Raw genomic sequence first — 17591 nt, 5'->3', positions numbered from 1 at the left:
TTCATCAGTAAATTTCAGATTTAAAAAGGGGCATTGCCTGTTTCGTAGAATAAAGTCTTCATTTTTATCCAAAACAGATAAATGTATTCCGCCATTCCCATGTTAAAGTCTGCAACAGCCAGTTTTAAGATTCCAAACCCCTTTATCAACCCATCCAAGCTTTTAATCATCACATGAGTATAAGATGAAGCATTTCTTTCTTTGTGTTTCCACTGATCTCTGGTCAGTTAGCTTGATGAGGTTGAGTCTCCAACCTCATTTCCAGCATCTGAAAGCCACTGCTATATTTGTGTGTGTGTGTAAGTAATTTTGGCACTTACAGTCCTCCATACTATTCTCATTTCCTGTATTTTTAATTTATCTCCGACACCAATTACAGATATCGCAGCTGCTGTTCTCTCATCACGCCCGCCATCCCTGATGGGAAATGGCACAGCTTGACCTGCGCAAGGACACTAAATAAAGTTGTTGTTGCTTAGTTACAGCTGTGAATGCTGCTCTAAAAATGGTAATTTTTACCCCCCTCCTCTGTACCCTGAGTCTATGTTATACCTCTGGCTCATATAAATGACTATGGGGTGGAGTGGGGTTCATTCCCTGTGGAGGACAGTGGCCTTGCTACTCGTCACAAGCTAAAAACAACCAGGTATCTTGAGAGAAGAACCGAGTGAGAACATATTTTGCATGTTGTTTCATGACTTCCTCTCAGGGCTGTTGACAATGAACCTTTTTTCCCCCAAGCTAAAGGTCATCCAAACACTTTTTTAAGCTACATGAACGCCAGAGGAAATTGAATGACATGAAATAAATAAGACATGAGATATCACTTTGGCCAGGTATAATCTGATAAGACAACAAAGAGAAGTTCATTATCTACATCAAAAATAATACAGAACCAGCTTGAATCAAAGTGTCACAGTTTACAGGGGTTTTAGTATGCATGATTTTTAACAAAGCACATAAGAAAGTATAGTGCAAGCTGTGAACTGTTTAGGCCCGACACAAAGAAGAAAGTACATCTACATAAACAGCAGGATAATTTTTGCTATGGAATTAGCAAAAAACAAAACAAAACCAAAAAACCAAAACAATTTCATGTGAACGCAAAGCAGCCAACGTGTTAACTAATTAAGTTTAAGTCCATAGTACAGAATAGAGTGTTTATTGTAAACGAATTGCCCTTGAATGACAGTGAAATAGCAGCAGTAATGACCTTAGATTCAGGTGAAACTTCCACTATGTTCAGTAATACCCAGACATTTACAAGAAAAAATTCTATATAACACAAACATGTTGAACACAGTAGAAGCTGCAATTATTTTACACATTTTATTGAAATTAAATGTTAACCAGCAAAAAAATAAAACAAAAACATTTTACACTGTACAATTTTGATTTAAATATATACCGTGGGCCTATTATGCAACTTCCAGTACCTTTGCATAAACCAGAGTCTAAAATTATCCTACTTGTCTTATGCTGGGCCTGTCTTGTCTTGTCTGGAAACAAGTTGTTTTAGCCTCTCTCTTTAAGCCAGCTGCCCTCTGATTGATTGACTAGCAGCAGGTGGGTGGAGCTTCTGTACATGAGATGCCATATTAGGGTTATCAGCCCTGTCTGACATCATATAGATCTAAGAGTCGGAAACTGTCAGAAAGTAAATGTAAATAGCAGTCTGAAGCTTGAGCTTGTCATTATTTGAAACTATACAAGCTAACAAGGGAAACATAAAACAACCCTTTGAATGCTTAAGCTGTTGGATTGAGAGCTTCATAACATAACAGCGTCTTAAACTGCTACAGAAAATCCAATTGTTACTTGAATTCCCACATATTCAAAAACACAAACTCGAGTGCTCTTTTAAAAGCCGGCTTTAATTGATTAGAGGCCACTGTGACCATTTGGAAATTCAGCCGGGTCCTTGAGAAGCGAGTGTGAATGTGAGCGGCGAGGGTTACAGATGATGCTGCCATGTAGAAGTAATGAGCAGTGGTAATAAAAGAGGCAGCAGAGATGGAAAGAGTTGAGGACAGAAGATTATGATCAAAACATGTGGAGTGGTTTGTTTTTTTGCTTTTTTATAAAGGGCTGATCAGAAACGGGAGATGAAGAAGATGAAGTGGCAAAGTTTGGGAGAAAGTATGAAGCAAGAACTTTAAGTTCAGGCTTTTACCACATACTGTAGTTTAAAACCATATATATGGCATTTAAAATATATAAAAGCAGGTCATTGTAAGCTTTAAATTTGTCCACTGCATTGCTTATGGATACAGGGTGTAACAAGATTATTATTTTACTAGGATACAGTAAAAATGGACTTGTGGCTTCTGGCAAAAACCTTGACAAACACACTATACTCAGTGTTTAGTAAACTGAAAAGCCTTTAACGCTGACACTAAAGTACAAAAAAACAGTCAGATCAAAGTTTGGATCATAGTGGTACTGATCTGATACTAAATACAAATATGCCCATTTAGAACAGCTTATTTGTGCTGTCACATAATGATGCTATGTACTGTAATAAAAGCACACTGAAGCTTTTGCCTGTCTGTGTGTCTGTCTGTGTGTTTTACGCTCTCTCCAAACGTATGCACCGCCCTTTGCAGCTGAATCCACTCAGCAATTAAGCCTGGGAGTATTTAAGCGGAGGCAGGGGGAGAGGAGAACCTCAGTCTTTTAGTGTATTTCTGTTTGCAGTGTATGAGCTCATGGAGATTTGTGCGTGCAGTTTGCCAGCTATTTGATTAATTTCCCTTTTAGTTACAGGCTACTAAATTTTGTCGCATTCTTTTTACTTTTATGTGGCGATAGCAGCTTGGCCATGGTTCTGACTTTACTTAATTTAAAAAAAAATGTTGTTTTGTTCCTGAATCACCCAGAGACTTCTTCTGTCGCTTCCCCAGATGCCACAGACTTCCTGGGGAATATAACATGCGCACTTTTGCAGAGTTTCTCTTAAGCAATAATCATGATGTGGCTGGGTGCACATGGATTGCCAAAAAATCTGTAGTGCATAGTTTTAAAAGACCAGCTTAATAATATGCAAGCATGCAATCAGTTAAGTGCTTTGATTTGATTGAATTAATGTGGTTCTTTAGTCACAGAGAATTTCTTCTACCTCTATTTGCATAGAGTGGACTGCCTGGACTATATTATCCTCAGCAAAAAAAAAGAATGAAAAATCCATGATGCCAAAGTACAAGACACACGAGAAGACCTGCAAGTGCAAAACATCTCCTGTCTACTAGTATCGCCATCTGTTTCCTGCATGACTAACCAGGACACGCAGGTCAAATGTTTTGTGGCTGGATGTACCTGCAGAGATGACAGCGAGGCATGCAAACAGACAAGAAGCTGCTGTCCTCCCCTCGTGGAGGTGAGCCAAACACGGCTCTCGCTGTCTGACAGATAAACAATGAGAGCCACCAGAGAGGGCCGCTGCTTGTGCTGAAGCTACGAGAGCTGATTCAACACTTTGCAGCAAAGACGGATCTTTATTTACCACTGGCCGTGACACGTTTACAAAAAGCTCAGAGATTCATTTCAGTCACTTCCCCGTAAGATATACACGTAGCATTTAATCATAGCGTTGTTCACCTTGTTGAGGAAATACAGTGAAGGCTGCAGTTCTTGTTGTTTTGGCATTGCACTAATGTCAGGTAAACACTGAGGATGCTTTTGTGGGCTGCATGTGTGAAGGTCTTCTCCACTTGGGTTTGGCAACTTGCCACGTGCAGCTTTAGCAAAGCAGAGGACAAATGTGAGCCTGGCTCTCAGCGTTGTTTTAAGAGATAGATGACTAGAACTTTTTTTAATTTTTGCTGTAGAAATCCATGTGATTTCTGTTTGTTTTTTCACCTGTTTTTGTATGAAACCATGTTCTTGATGTTTTGAGAGAAAGTAAAACAGTCAATGTTATTCAGAAAACAGGCCTTAAATATAAATATAAAACAGCATCTAAAAACTTTCTTTATAGGATTTCATCAGTTTGTGGTTCCCGGTTCGCCTCCACAACCCTGAAGCCAGTCTGTGATCTACAGCAAAAGCCAATCAATCTGACCACCACGCTGACTGCTCCTTTAATAGACTGCATGTTTACTTTCATAAAGTTTTATCTCTTTTCCCACAGAGAGGCTAAAAATAGAAATACTACAGGGAAAAAAATAGTTCCAAGTTTGCTACAGGTTTTTCCATTGGCACTGGCACAGCACACTATGCTACTAACGGTTGCAACAGTGGCGTATATTTATTGCTATTTACATGAGGAAAAATCAAGGGGGGAAAGTGGCTTAAATAAATACACTAAAATGTAAGACTTGTCTTAAAATCTGTGCTCTAGTGTGCTGTATCAAAACTGGATTCTTAAAGTGATACTTTTACTAAAGTCAACATTTTAGTTATTATAATGATTGTGGCCGACGGCTTAACAGAGAAGATAAATGTTGTTTATCGAGCAAAAATGCCAAACATTCACAGCTTTCAGATCCTAAAGTGAGAAATCATAGGAAAATAATCATTCGTTACATCTCTGCAAAGGACATGCATCATAGAAAAAGTGGTTTGAAACATGACAAGCCACTCAAAACCCATTCCTGGAGCTTTGTGTGCTCAGCTTTCACTCATTTTTCCATATGCTCAATATTTTACACAAACAATTAATTTTGTGAAAATATGGATTAATACTCTACCTCCTTTCAAGCCAGTTTAAAAATATACAAGGCTTGCTGCTCATCTCAATCAATATAAATCTAAATTTAAACTTGATTTAATTAGGCTAATCTCCCCTTCAAGGTCATCTTGTTGTGCACATCTGGATCAATTCCAGGGTAGCTATTTTTAGCACGCTCCTCCAAAAGTCCCGTTATGAACGCTTGCACTTTTGTATCTAGAATTTCACAGAGCAGCAAACATCAGCTGCTGTGTGATCCAGCTGATTACTGTTGATGCAAACTTGGTCTTTGGTTACATCCAGAATCCAAAGAGTAGCTTTCGCTGGAAGAGTCCACAGTGTCCAAGCACAAAGGTGGTGCTGCCAGGAGACATTTGTGGGGGTTTTCAATGTTTAGTCATTTCTCAGGGAGAGTTTTCCAACACTGATATTTACTTTAACCTCCTGAAGCATGTGAGAGATGACATCTGGTATGAACCATCTAAACAGTCTATAGAAAATCTTTTTTTTTAGCCACAGCAACAAAATCCGTGCTAAACACCTGCCACACATGCCAGATTTGATTGCCTCTGACATTATCCTCTTCTCCTAAAAAAATCCAAGATGATCGGTTCCAGTTTCGACATCACAGGACCAGAGCTGCAAGAGGGTATAATGGGACTTCCAAGCAGCAACCTAAAAGTAACAGCCACATTCAAAGTGCTGTAATGCTTCCTAAAGCGATATTCTTGAAGGAGAGATTGGTCAAATTTAAATCTCTTGTAGCTTTTTATTTTGCTGGGCATACACAGAACTTTACCTTCACACCACATAGGTCTTTTATTAGTCTTTAGTTTGGTAGGTTAGTGCATTTATAAAAATTTAAAAAAGACGAGAGGGGGCATGGATGCCTCCTTACTTAAGCCGTGATGACCTTGTTCATCCTAAGAGCATGGATTGTTTCATTTGCCGTTTTGTAATCTTCCTCATCAATATGTTTTTAGGACTTCTCAAAAAAGCCACTTGAAAAAGCTTCTTTTACCTCATAGAAAGGCTCACTGTGCAGTTTGTGATAATACCAGTCCACAAACACAGTCACAAGCAACAAAAAGGTGCATCTTCATACACAGGACTGGGTGGTAAAGCTGTAAGCACATTAGGTGCTACTGTTCTTAGGCCATGTTTTTAATTTATACAAAATAGCCTAATGCTTAGCATGTTTGGATGAACTATCACTTTAAGCTCCACAGATACCTAATATTACATGGTTATAAAACTTCTTAAATCTCTCCACAGTCTCGGAAATGCTTGATCACCTCCTGGCCTAATTTAGTTTTTGTATCCATGTCCTATTTTGTAACATTGGCTTTTTTGTCGTCTGACTGCCATCTTTCAGAAACTTCCAGAGAGTCTGCACTTTAGGTATCATCTTTAAGCTCCTTGGTTGTAGCAATTTTTCACAGCTCCACATTTTAGCAGTCTCTGATTAGTGAAATCCTGGGCCATTTGTCACCGAAGACACAACAGGCTGAATATTTCTGACCAAGTTATGACATGACCTGCAGGTACTCTGTGCAATTAAGAGCAGCACTTCATAAAATAGTCATTTTTCCCCACAAGTACGGATCACCTCTAGGGTAAAAATAAAAAACAGTGGGATGAAGCATAAGAGGGGTGTCCTAGATGGAACTCTCATCGGGTTGCAAGTCCAGTTGTGTGTGTTTCCTTTTCTCCAGGATCCTGTTGAGCTCCTCTGTGAAGGAATGGTAGAGCGGGGACATACCGTCAGGGTCGGCCTGCCTCAGCAGCACGTAGCTGTTTCCGTTCATCTTCCTCAGCACGCTGGGCAGAGTGGCCGAGAGCCCGTTGGCATAGTCCATGTTGGGAAGCGGGGGTGGCATGGGAAGAGGAGGAGCCGGAGGAGGTGTTTTAGCTGGAGACATCTGGCCTTCACCTGGCACTATCTGGAGGAAGCCATCACCCAGGTCCCCAAAGCTCGGCACTGAGATGGACCGACGACCCTGACGGCCATTGCAGTGGCTTGAGATGGTTTTAAGTTCAAGGTGGGAGCTCCTTTTTCTCTCAGAGGCACCTAGGACTTGGAGACCTTGCTGGGAGAACTTCCGATCCTGAGAGGCTTGTCTAGTGCAGAAGCTTACATAAAGAAGGACCACAGTCAAAACCAAGCAAAGCCCACCGAGAACCGCCACCAGAGAGATGTACACGGCCTCCATGTGTCTGTAGGTCTGAAACTCAGGCCTTGAAGGAAGTGGGGCAGGAGGCGAGGGCAAGGGCTGCTCAGTGGGGCTGCCGGTAGAGAAAACAGTCGGGCTGGAAATTGTAGTGGGGTTAGTTGTGGCTGTGGGTTCCACAGGGAAGTACGGCTCTGTGTGAACCCTTACTGTGTAGAGATAGACCAGAACTGAGACTGAGTTCTCGAGAGCAAAGCAGCGGTAAATGCCGCTCTGCTGGGTGCGAGCTCCGATTATCAGGAGGCCATCTGTGCCGATCCGATAGCCCGAATTGAGGTCGTATCCCTGGAGCTCCCTGCCGTTTAGCGTCCAGCGTGGAGTTGCCAGGTTGGAGCGTAGTTCACACTGGAGTAGCACGTCGTCACCCGACATCACAGAACGCCTCCGATGGACCACTGAGGATAAAAACAAGAGGACAAGAGACATGAGATGGAGTTAAAAAGAAAAGTGAAGTGAAAAAGACAGAAGAAGACTAGTGGAACGTGAGAACGTGAGAACGTGAGAAACAGTGTGACACAAATGCAGGAAGACAGAGCAAGGAATATACAAGATGTCGTGTCACCAAGGTTACAATTTAAAAGTGAAGGTGAGCAACGTGTACAGCACCAGCATCGCTTTCCATCACATTTCATAAGCTGCTTTAAATGTAGCGAGCTCTGCAGTGCAGCCAGCAGGCCTGTCTGACCTCCAGCAAGAGAGGAACTGATTAAAATGTGTAAGCTGGGACCTGGGGGATGGGTAGGGAACATACACCTAATAAAATCCCTTAATAGATACTAAAAGCTTTAGTTTTCTGGCAGAGAAGGAAGATGGAAGGAAGATTTTTTAACCCCATCATCTGTGAGAGAGTCAGAAAAACTTATCAAGTGGGAAGGATGGTAAGGTAAAATGAAGAACTAACCTTTTTTAAAAATGAACAAAGACGCTGTGGTATAATGGATTTACAGTGTAGAAATGAAGTGCACGTGAATGTGTGAAGCAACACGTACCATTTCCTGAATTCTCCTTGCAGCCCCTGACCCCTCTCAAGATATCCTGGGTTAGGTTCGACCTGCAATAGTAATTAGGAAAAATTTGCATTTAACCTTCATTAAACTAAGAGATAAGCGTTAGAGTAAAAAGCGAGTGTCTTCTGAGAGCATAAATAACAGCGAGGTATAAAAATGCAGCAAAACTGTGATAAACAGAAACGTGATTGCCATATCATAAAGAAGATTTCTCCAATCAAGATTTCGACACAAAACTACCTGAAAGCTGCAAATATTGAGCCATTTCTGCAGCAAAGCCTTAATATCATAAAAAGAAATAAACTTGAGATAGCTTGGGTTCCCAGCAATAAGAGGAGGATACCTAAATGCTTTTTTTATGCAGCCCACTGTGGATTAGTACTAGGGATAAATTCCCCATCTCCTCCTTTATAGAAGGATTACTATAACAAAATGTTTTTCAAAGAAATAATATGGATATTGTAACTTAATAAGCTTTAAGAAGGAAGCATTACCATCCAAATCTTTTTGCTACTTTCTTTGGATGTGATGCAGCAGCCAAAGTATAAAACAAATCCACGGGGAGGGCCGAAGTGTCTGCTGCAGTAATGGAGATTAAGATGTCTGCTACTCAGTCATGCAGAGTTAATGAAGAGAGGCACAAACAGTCCCCAGTGCAAAGAGTGAACACAAGCATGCCTGTTTACTGTCATGTACCACGTGCACTTTTTTTTCCACTGGAATTAATTTACAAAATCCAGGTAAGCTCCTAGTAAACAAAGGAGGAATCTAACTTAGCAATTTTTGCATAGACCTGCATGTCCTGAAGCCTATTACACCTGATGCTGGGCAACAGATAGGATACACCTGGATGGTTTGACAGTCCTGTAAAACTGATTAGTGATATCATACAGTATTAGCTCCATCTCCAGTAAAGTGGCAGCAATGCAGCACATTTAAGCCTGTGGACACGGTCAAGTTGACCTGCTAAAGTTCAAACTGGGCATCGGAATGGGGAAGAAAGCTCATTTAAGGCACATTGAATGTTGCATGGTTGTTGGTGCCAGGTTGGATGGTCTGAGTACTTCAAAAACTGGTGATCTACAGGGATTTTCCCACACAAACATCCCTAGAGTTAACAGAGAATGAGCCAAAAAAGAGAAAATATTTTCTGGGAGAAAATTCCTTGTTCAAGTCAAAGGTCAAAAGAGAATAACCAGACTTCTTCGAGCTGACAGGATAACAAGAGTAACTCAAATAATCACTCATTACGATTAAGGAATGTGGAAGAGTATCTAATGCACAACTCGTTAAACCTTAAAGTAGTCGGGCTACAGCAACAGAAGACCACGCCAGGTGCTACTCCTGATAGCTAAGAATAGAAAACGACTAGAACTCATAGGATCAGAGTTTGGAGTAAAGAACATGAAGGCACACATCCATTCTGCCTTATATCAACAGCTCAGGCTGCTGGTGGTGTAATGTGGGGGATATTTTATTGGCATATATCCCACGGAGAGTTAAGGCAGCTCTGAATGCAAACGGGGTCCAAATGGTACTAACAAGGTGTTCCTCATAAAGGTTTGGTGAGTGTACATTAGCATTTATTTAATATTGACAAAATACTCTCAAAGTTTTAATTATTGTGTTGTACCAGTTGTACCAGTTTCTCTCATGTAAATATTTCAGATGGCGATATGTAAAGTAAAATGTTACTGAAAGAGGAAAGACACGATTTCACTCACTTCCACCCTGTTTGTTTTTCCGTTCTACATGCAGAGCTACATGAGACATAAAGATTGAAATCATATCCAAATGGGTGGGGGCTTTTTTTGTGTGTGTGCGTACTTGAAATTCAAAACTTCCCATTATGTGCGAAGCTCCTGCTGAGCTGAACAGAGCTGATGAGAAAAATCCAGGTCAACTACATTGTCTTAGACCTGCTTTCATAGAAGATTTGTTGGAGGGATACAGAAGCTGTATAAATAATTAACTGTGCTCTGGTATTGTTTGGCCCAGAAGGAAGAAATAAACATAAGCTAAAAAAGGTCATGTAATGCAAAAATGTACAGCACAAAAAGTTAATCATCTTATTCACCTCTCCCTAATCTCCTGTAATTTTTCCAGAGGGCTTGATGGTAATGTTATGTTAAATCAACATGCCATCAGTTATGAGCAGTTCACCACATTATTTAACAGTTACATTAGAAAAAAAAAAATAAAATCTAAATAAAAAGTACATTTTATGCTCAATTTTTCAGCTCATGTAAAAAAATAGATATAGAGTTAACAGAATATGACAAAATTAGGAAAAATCGGAGACTACAGAGCAGGTGGAACTGTGGAGAAGGTTTAGGGAAGTATAGATTCAGGATCTATGGAAGAGCAAAGCAAATGTATCTTGTTTGTTTTCTGCCAGATCTCTGTAACCCCATTTTTTTTTTTGCATGCATTGTGTAATTATGCATGTGTGTGACACTAAAATACATTGAGTCTGTGTCCTTACTGGAAATATTCTTTTTTTTGAGTGCATGTGCCCTTACTTTTGTGCACGTGAAGATATTTCCACACACACTTTCCCATCCCAGCCGCAGAAGGGGTCTCTGGCGAACACACAGTCATAACAGGAAGTGTACCTCTTGCAGGCTGACATCGGTACCTGCACGACTCCAGAGTGCGACCCAACATAGACACTCCTCTGTAAAACAGGAGCATATTTGGAAGATTTTTTCCTCATGTTAAATATTGTAATGCCCTTCAGTATAGACAGTGTATTTGTTCTTTAATCATCAGTTATTAATCGGTGGAGAAGGGAAGAGTTCCACAACCTTTTTGGGGTATGACAGGGATTTAGGCGCAAAGGTTGCCCATTTTCATTTAGATATAAATCCTTATTCTGTTAACGTACAGTTTTACTGTAGATATATTTAAACCTACCAGAGCTGAGGAGATGACCAGGCTCTCTATGGGCTGTGGTTCATCAAACAGCTGCAGCTCTTCTATGATATGCATTTCTCCATCGATGTCCACAGCTCTATGCAGCCAGCCGTCATCTGCAACAACAGAGAAAACCTTGTTGAATTAAACTGAGATGTGAATATAACAAAATGCTGGCTGTATGAACAAGACTGATGTAGCCACTCAGTCTGAAACTCATGCTAGTGACAATTCTTTCTAAAGACTAGCAGGGGCAAAATCCACTGATAATAAAAAGATTGACCCTAGTTTTCACTTGATTTAATACCTCGGTAAACGCTATGCTGATTGCTTTATAGTCTCCATTTCTAGTTCCACCACTATTTCACCATGAGTTCCTCTCCTTTTACACAGATAGCAGCCAATGATGCAGAGGTATTCCTTGTAGCATGAGATGGTGCATTGTCTTGCATGAAGATGGTTGTGTTGCAGAAGGCACAGTTCTTCTCTTTCTACCATGGAAGAAAGCGGTCAGTCAGAAACTCCACATACTGGCACAAAACATGACTCCACCACCTCCTTGCTGACGATGCAGCCTTGTTGGGATATGGTGGCCGTCCACCAACCATCCACCACTGCATCCATCAGTGAACAAGGCTGTTTGAAAATTAGTCTTCATGAGTTCTGGGCCCACCACAGCCGTTTCTGCTTGTGAGCATTGGTTAGGGGTGGCCGAATAGAAGGTTTATGCACAACTGCAAATCTATGGAGGATCCTACACCTTGATGTTCGCCGGGCTCCACAGGCACCAGCAGCTTCAAATATGTGTTTGCTGCTTTGTAATGGCCTTTTAGCAGCTGCTCTCTTAATCTGATGTATTTGTCTGGCGGAAACCTTCATAATAATAATAATAATAATAATGGATTGCATTTATATAGCGCTTTTCCGGACCCCTCAAAGCGCTTTACAATACCACTATTCATTCACTTTCACATTCATACACTGGTGAAGGCAAGCTACAGTTGTAGCCACAGCTGCCCTGGGGCCTTTATCTTTATCTTTATTCCATCCATGGGTTTAATTGAAAAACAACTTATTTCATCTTTATGACACTTAAACACAATTTGCATAATAATTTGGAATGCGGTGTATTGTTATTTCATGGCGCTGCTAAATGCAGATATGGTGTTTATTTGGTCATTTCATTGGATTTCTTGTATGAAACTCACCAGTTCCCAAAAACAGAACAGTGTAAATATTTCCATCCAGTGCCGGCTCTTTGTGCACTGCTATCTTGACATAGTTGACACTTCTTTTGAACATGAGGGGGCGCACACCTATTGGGTGCACCTGTTTGGCCATCAGCGGGTGCCTTCTGGCGAAGGTGAGGACATTGTCTGGGAGATCTCGAGACGAGTTGATGTTCTGGGACCTGTGCAGATCTGTTATACACTGAAGATACAGACAGAAAAAATGACTAAAAATACAGAACATAACAATCGCTGATGATGGTGGAGAGAAGGTTAATGCTTTAAAACTTACAGAGCCGGGTCTTGGATCTGGGACTTTTCCTGTGTACTCCCTCCATTTTGAGTCTTGCACCTCCATGTACGGCCCTTCGAAAACCTTCTGCACATCTGAGAAGGCGTACTGGCAGATAGCAGACGCTTTGATATTCTTCCTGTAACACAATCCCCAACACCCCAAAGACATGTCCAGGGGACACACTCAGGATTAATGACTCAAAGTTGAAAAACGGCTGGATTGAATTTCAGAAGCATCACAGATCATCAGGCCTCACTGACAGGCAAAAGGTTAACTAGCTGACTCTTTATTCTATGAAAACTGTGGGTATTATGGTGGGTTTTTTCCTTTTCACATTGGCATGTGGGAGTGACGTCACTGACAGGTGTGTAATTTTACCCCTTTATCTCTTCCAGAGGGATGCGTTTTCAACACTAGCATACAGTGCAAAAATACCCACTCCTTGTGAGTCATAAATAAAACAACCTATTTGTGGTTTTGGTCCTGCAGCTGTGAGGAAAAAGAAGAAGAAAAAGACTTTGTCCAACAGTATGAGTGATTAGTTGATTAGTTGCATGGTAAACCTTAACCTTGAGCCCTAAAGGTGAGATTAGTAATGGATGGAAAATGTCTTTGTCACACTCTTTAGGCCATTGTGTAGTCATCAGAGTCTTCAAAAGCATCAAAGTGAGGAAAATAAGAGCGAACTGAGACCAGAATGTGTCTTGAAACTACCAGGAAGTACACCTCAGGGGATTAGTCATTCTTACACATGTGTGTCTGATGCATAGTGATGACTACTACTCATACATGTGTAATAACAAAGAAAGAAAGAAAGCAAGAAAGAAAGAAAGCAAGAAAGCAAGAAAGCAAGAAAGCAAGAAAGAAAGAAAGAAAGAAAGAAAGGCAATGTTTACACTAGCCCGGATAAATTTGAAAATGGCGTATACGTCTGAAAATGCTCCGCGTCCACACTATTGTTTTCATGCGTTTTCACAGAGTTGTGCGTCCACACACAAAACCCTTACGTTCCAGTACTGCGCATGCGTATCAACCAGCCTCATTTCTGTCTGTCGTTTATTTACTTTCCAGCTCTTCGACACGTCGCGTCAAAATTTTGAGGAAAAGCATCGCGAGTTTTTTAAATGGACTGACAATGAGGTGGAGCTGTTGCTGCGAGTAACACAAAAGTACAATGTTGCAAAAGCGAGTGAGACTTAAAGAATTTGAAGAAAAGCTATCTGGAGCAGGTACAAACTGATATTAATCTTTAATAGGGCAGTCAAAATTGAGAGCAAACAAAACAACTGCTGTGTAATGCCCTCCGCTATCTTAGTTTAATTGGTCACATGACTTAAATGTGTCACCGTTTTCGAAAAGGCTCCGGTTTCGCTGTTTACACTGCGACGCGGAAATGGCGTTTTCAAATCTATCCACTTTGGAAAGCGTTTTCAAAAAGCTCAGTTTTCTTTGACCAAAAATGTCTCAGTGTGGACGGAAGGCCAAAACGGAGAGAAAAAGATGCGTTTTCAACGTATTAGAGTGGACATGGCCAAAAGAAAGAAATTAAAAGCAACAAAAGACAAAACAGAACGTAAGAGAACAGAATGAACGCAACCAAAAAAGAAAAAAGTAAGAAAGCCAACAACTAAATAGGACACCTAGAAAACTGCAAACCACAAAAGATGGAAGGCTAGAGTAATCAAGACAGAGAGATAAAAACATGAAAGCAACAACCAAGAAACAAGAAACAAAGAAAGAAAGCTGGCAACCAATGAAGAAAGAAACTAGACATCAATCTTCTGTTTATCCTATTCAGGGTTGTCAGGCAGATGGAACCTATTCCAGCTATCATAGGGCGACCACTGCGCCGGCCCAAAAGCCACCAAAAGACAAAAAAGAAAGGAAGTTAGCAATAAAGAAAGAACGAAAGAAAGTGATCAAAAGTGGAAAAAAAAAGACAAAAGAAATGAAGGGCAAGAAAGACGGAAAGAATGAACTGCAGTCCTGCAGTGAATGAGAGGACACACACTGATATCCAATAAACTACAGCAGTGGGAAAATGGAAAGAAGCAAAGGAGAAATAGATAATAGATGTCTCATTGCAATGCTATCCTCACCATCAGAATCTAAACACCCCTGGGACAGTTTTATGCAGCATGACTCTGCATATCAGCATAAACACACACTCAGATCACATCACATTTTCCATTGGCAGGCGTCATCTTCACACACACACCCACGCACACACACATCAGCTCTCACCGCAGCTTGGCTTTCTGTTGATAAGAACTCACCTAGGATTTGAAAGAATGACTTTTTTCTCATTATCAGTTAATCTGCCGATTACTTCTACGATCAATCATCTAATCTTGACGGTGTCAGAATGTAGAGAAAAGATCCAGAGCACCAAAAGATATCTTGAAATGGCTGGATTTGTCTGACAGCCAGTGTAAAATCCAACAATATTTAGTATGTGACGACATAACACAGGGAAAAGCAGCAAATACCCCAAACAGAGAAGCACAAACCACAAGCAGTTTTACTTAATTTAATGACTTAATTGAGTCGTGTTAAAGGATTATTGGTTGATTAGTTAATCTCTGAATTACATGTTTGGGGAAGAAACATCGTTTTGTTCATCATCTGAATAAAATAGATCTCGTGGTCTCTCAAAAGAGGAATTAACATCACATTTACTTCCAGCTGAATATCACATTCTTGTTTCTCTGTTTTTTACGTCTTGATGCAACACAATGCAATAAAGAAATAATTTTCCCCTTTTGGAATAAAAGAACTTGGATGGTTTGCTCAGAGCTCTGACAACCTCATGCAAAATCTTTAGAATGAACTTAAACATCCCAAAGGTGCGAGTTTGACTTTATCCCACGACATGAGTCCTGGTCCTCACTAAATCTCTTGTGTCTGATTAGGAGATTGTGCCCTCGGCTAGGCTGCATTACCTCTTATAGTAACAGGATAACGGTCATTATTGAGTGTAGTGTCCACACAGTTTTGGCCATCCAAGCACAGGCGGACACACTGGCACAGTCCCAAGTTTTATACACTCACATCTGTTCACTTTCTGCTTCCAAATAGATTTTTTTTTTCAGAGCTGAATGTTTAAATGAGTGTTTAAATTGTAAATTAGTGTGATACTCAGAGGCTGGCAGGTTATTCATTAAAACCTTTTTTAAATGTAAAACCTAAGTAGCTCAGAAACAACAAAATAAACAGAAAACAAAAAAGTTTGTATAATTAAGCCATCTGAAAAAAGGAAAACCACTGAGCAAACAGTGTTTGACTGCAGATATATTCTGTTTTCACATGCTGCACATTCCACTTTAAAACTACTTGACTGAGTTCAGAGAGGAGAAATGCAGATAAGCATTCAGATTTATGGGATCCCCTCCTACACACACTGCACTATATTCCATTACATTTAACCTTATTTTTAAAGCTTCAGCTCACTGGACTCGAGCTCCTGAAATGGTCCTAAACAAAGGATGTTTAAATCTGACCATCTTATCCCACTGAGTGATTATTAAAAGTTTTAACTATGTGCATTATTGACCAGCTCAATTACAGTACCTCATTAAGCTAATACATGTCAGTGACAGCCCCGCACACAAAAAAAAAACAGGCTGGGGAAACTATTTCTTGGTCAAGACTTTTGCTTGGTTTAAAAATACTGGAAAATTAAGTAAGTTCCTTTTCTCAACCATTGATTAGATATAATGACACAGTCACACCAAATATTAGAAAAGTTAAATATTCTGGCAAGATCTGACAGAAAACTAAAGACAGTGACAGATGATCTTTTTTTTAGTTTACAGTAATGTTGGGACCATAATGCACCAATTAAATACCATGTTGCATATAATATGGATTGGAAGTGGGCAGCTGAGACTGTAGACTTCTCACAAAACAGTCTACTGAGGCCACACTAACAGCAAAGACTGGACATTTTCTCATAGACTTCTTAGAGTAGCTGCGCCCTTGGTAACCATTAAAAAGTTTGCAGATTCATTTTTCACTCTTCGTCACTTCACTTCTCAGACATCCATCTATGGTTCAAAGCCATAAAATTGTTTGCTGCCCATATGCAATGGGTGCTGAGGGCTTTGAGTTTGGCTCTCAGTAGTTATTTTCAGGAAGTTGATGCTTCTTGCTATACCAAGAAATATTCTGAAAATTGTTCTCAAAGTTTGGATCTTTGCATGAATTCTACAAATGTTCTCAGATGTTTGGGTTTGTAAGTTGATATTTGATAATAACTTGAAGTTTTAATTTATAGATTACAAAAAATGTTTTGTTTTTTATAGAAACAAGCATACATACATGAATTAATGATCTTAATCACTAGTTTCTAGTTTGATCTAATACATCACAATATTCTTTCATGCAAAAAAAAACCAAACTACATGTTTGTAGAGCATAAATGAGTCAAAATCAGCTCTTACCATTCCAGACCAAAGATACCATAAAAAATGCTGCTGCGAGCGTCTCGCTCCTGCAGGACGAACACGTCACGCAGGATATTGAGGTGCAGCTCATACTCTGGGACTGAGCACACCATTCTAGCCTTGAGGAACGAGGTCCACTTCCTCTGCAAAGTCCTCTGGCCTCCCCAGTCAGTCTGCAGAGAGAGGAGACAGAGGTGGAATTAATTGATGTAAAGATAAACAACACAATGATTTTAATGATGCGGGTGATGCACAAACAGTGCATTTATATAAGAAAAGATTAGATCCAATTGAGATTATGCAGATATAATGAATATATAGGGAGGAGCTGAATGTTGGTATTCAAACTCAGTGTCCCTAGTGTAGCACATTTCTCTGATTGCATTTCAGAAGCAGTGGGAGGTAAGGCTGTAAGACATTTTTCTCCCTAAAAGAGTAATTTGGCACACCTCATTTAGATAAGATGAAAAAAGAGATGGATTCGATTTTTTCTTTGTTTGTCTGTATTAGAGGTTCTCATCTTTCTTTATTTGTGGCTTTAGGGGACATCTGTTGTTCATCAAAAGCCTCTGCCTGCATTGGCCTCCCACACAAGAAAGCCAAAGTAAATCAACATAAGATATACACTTAAAACCTTAGGAGCAGTTCTGTCAATAATACCAATTCAATTTATGGCACAAGACGAATGAAAGAAGAGACGAAAAGGAGTGCAGACAGATGAATCCAATCTTTAAATTTCATTCATTTGACAGAAGGAAATCTGTAGAGACTTGAAAGCAACAAATAAGCATTTCTTACA

At 40.1% G+C, this 17591-nt stretch overlaps 1 protein-coding gene across 1 annotated transcript in view; it reads right to left on the bottom strand.

The window, feature by feature from the left end:
• Positions 1–1315: 1315 nt before the first annotated feature.
• sema4gb (sema domain, immunoglobulin domain (Ig), transmembrane domain (TM) and short cytoplasmic domain, (semaphorin) 4Gb) overlaps positions 1316–17591 on the bottom strand; it is a 55856-nt gene continuing 39580 nt past the window's right edge. The window contains exons 9-15 of the mRNA XM_085285166.1: positions 16790–16965; positions 12345–12483; positions 12032–12254; positions 10824–10939; positions 10430–10584; positions 7890–7951; positions 1316–7295 (exon numbers count right to left, since the gene is read on the bottom strand). Coding sequence (XP_085141292.1) covers positions 6328–7295; positions 7890–7951; positions 10430–10584; positions 10824–10939; positions 12032–12254; positions 12345–12483; positions 16790–16965 — 1839 coding nt within the window. The 3' untranslated portion in view covers positions 1316–6327. The remainder of the gene's footprint in view (positions 7296–7889; positions 7952–10429; positions 10585–10823; positions 10940–12031; positions 12255–12344; positions 12484–16789; positions 16966–17591) is intronic.

Source organism: Mchenga conophoros, linkage group LG8, assembly GCF_057382185.1.
Source record: "Mchenga conophoros isolate Kocher_MC1m ecotype Shallow Benthic linkage group LG8, M_conophoros_male_GT1.1, whole genome shotgun sequence".
Lineage (NCBI taxonomy): Eukaryota > Metazoa > Chordata > Actinopteri > Cichliformes > Cichlidae > Mchenga > Mchenga conophoros.
Note: the sequence above shows the minus strand (reverse complement) of the source record. Positions and strands in the feature narration are given on the sequence as shown.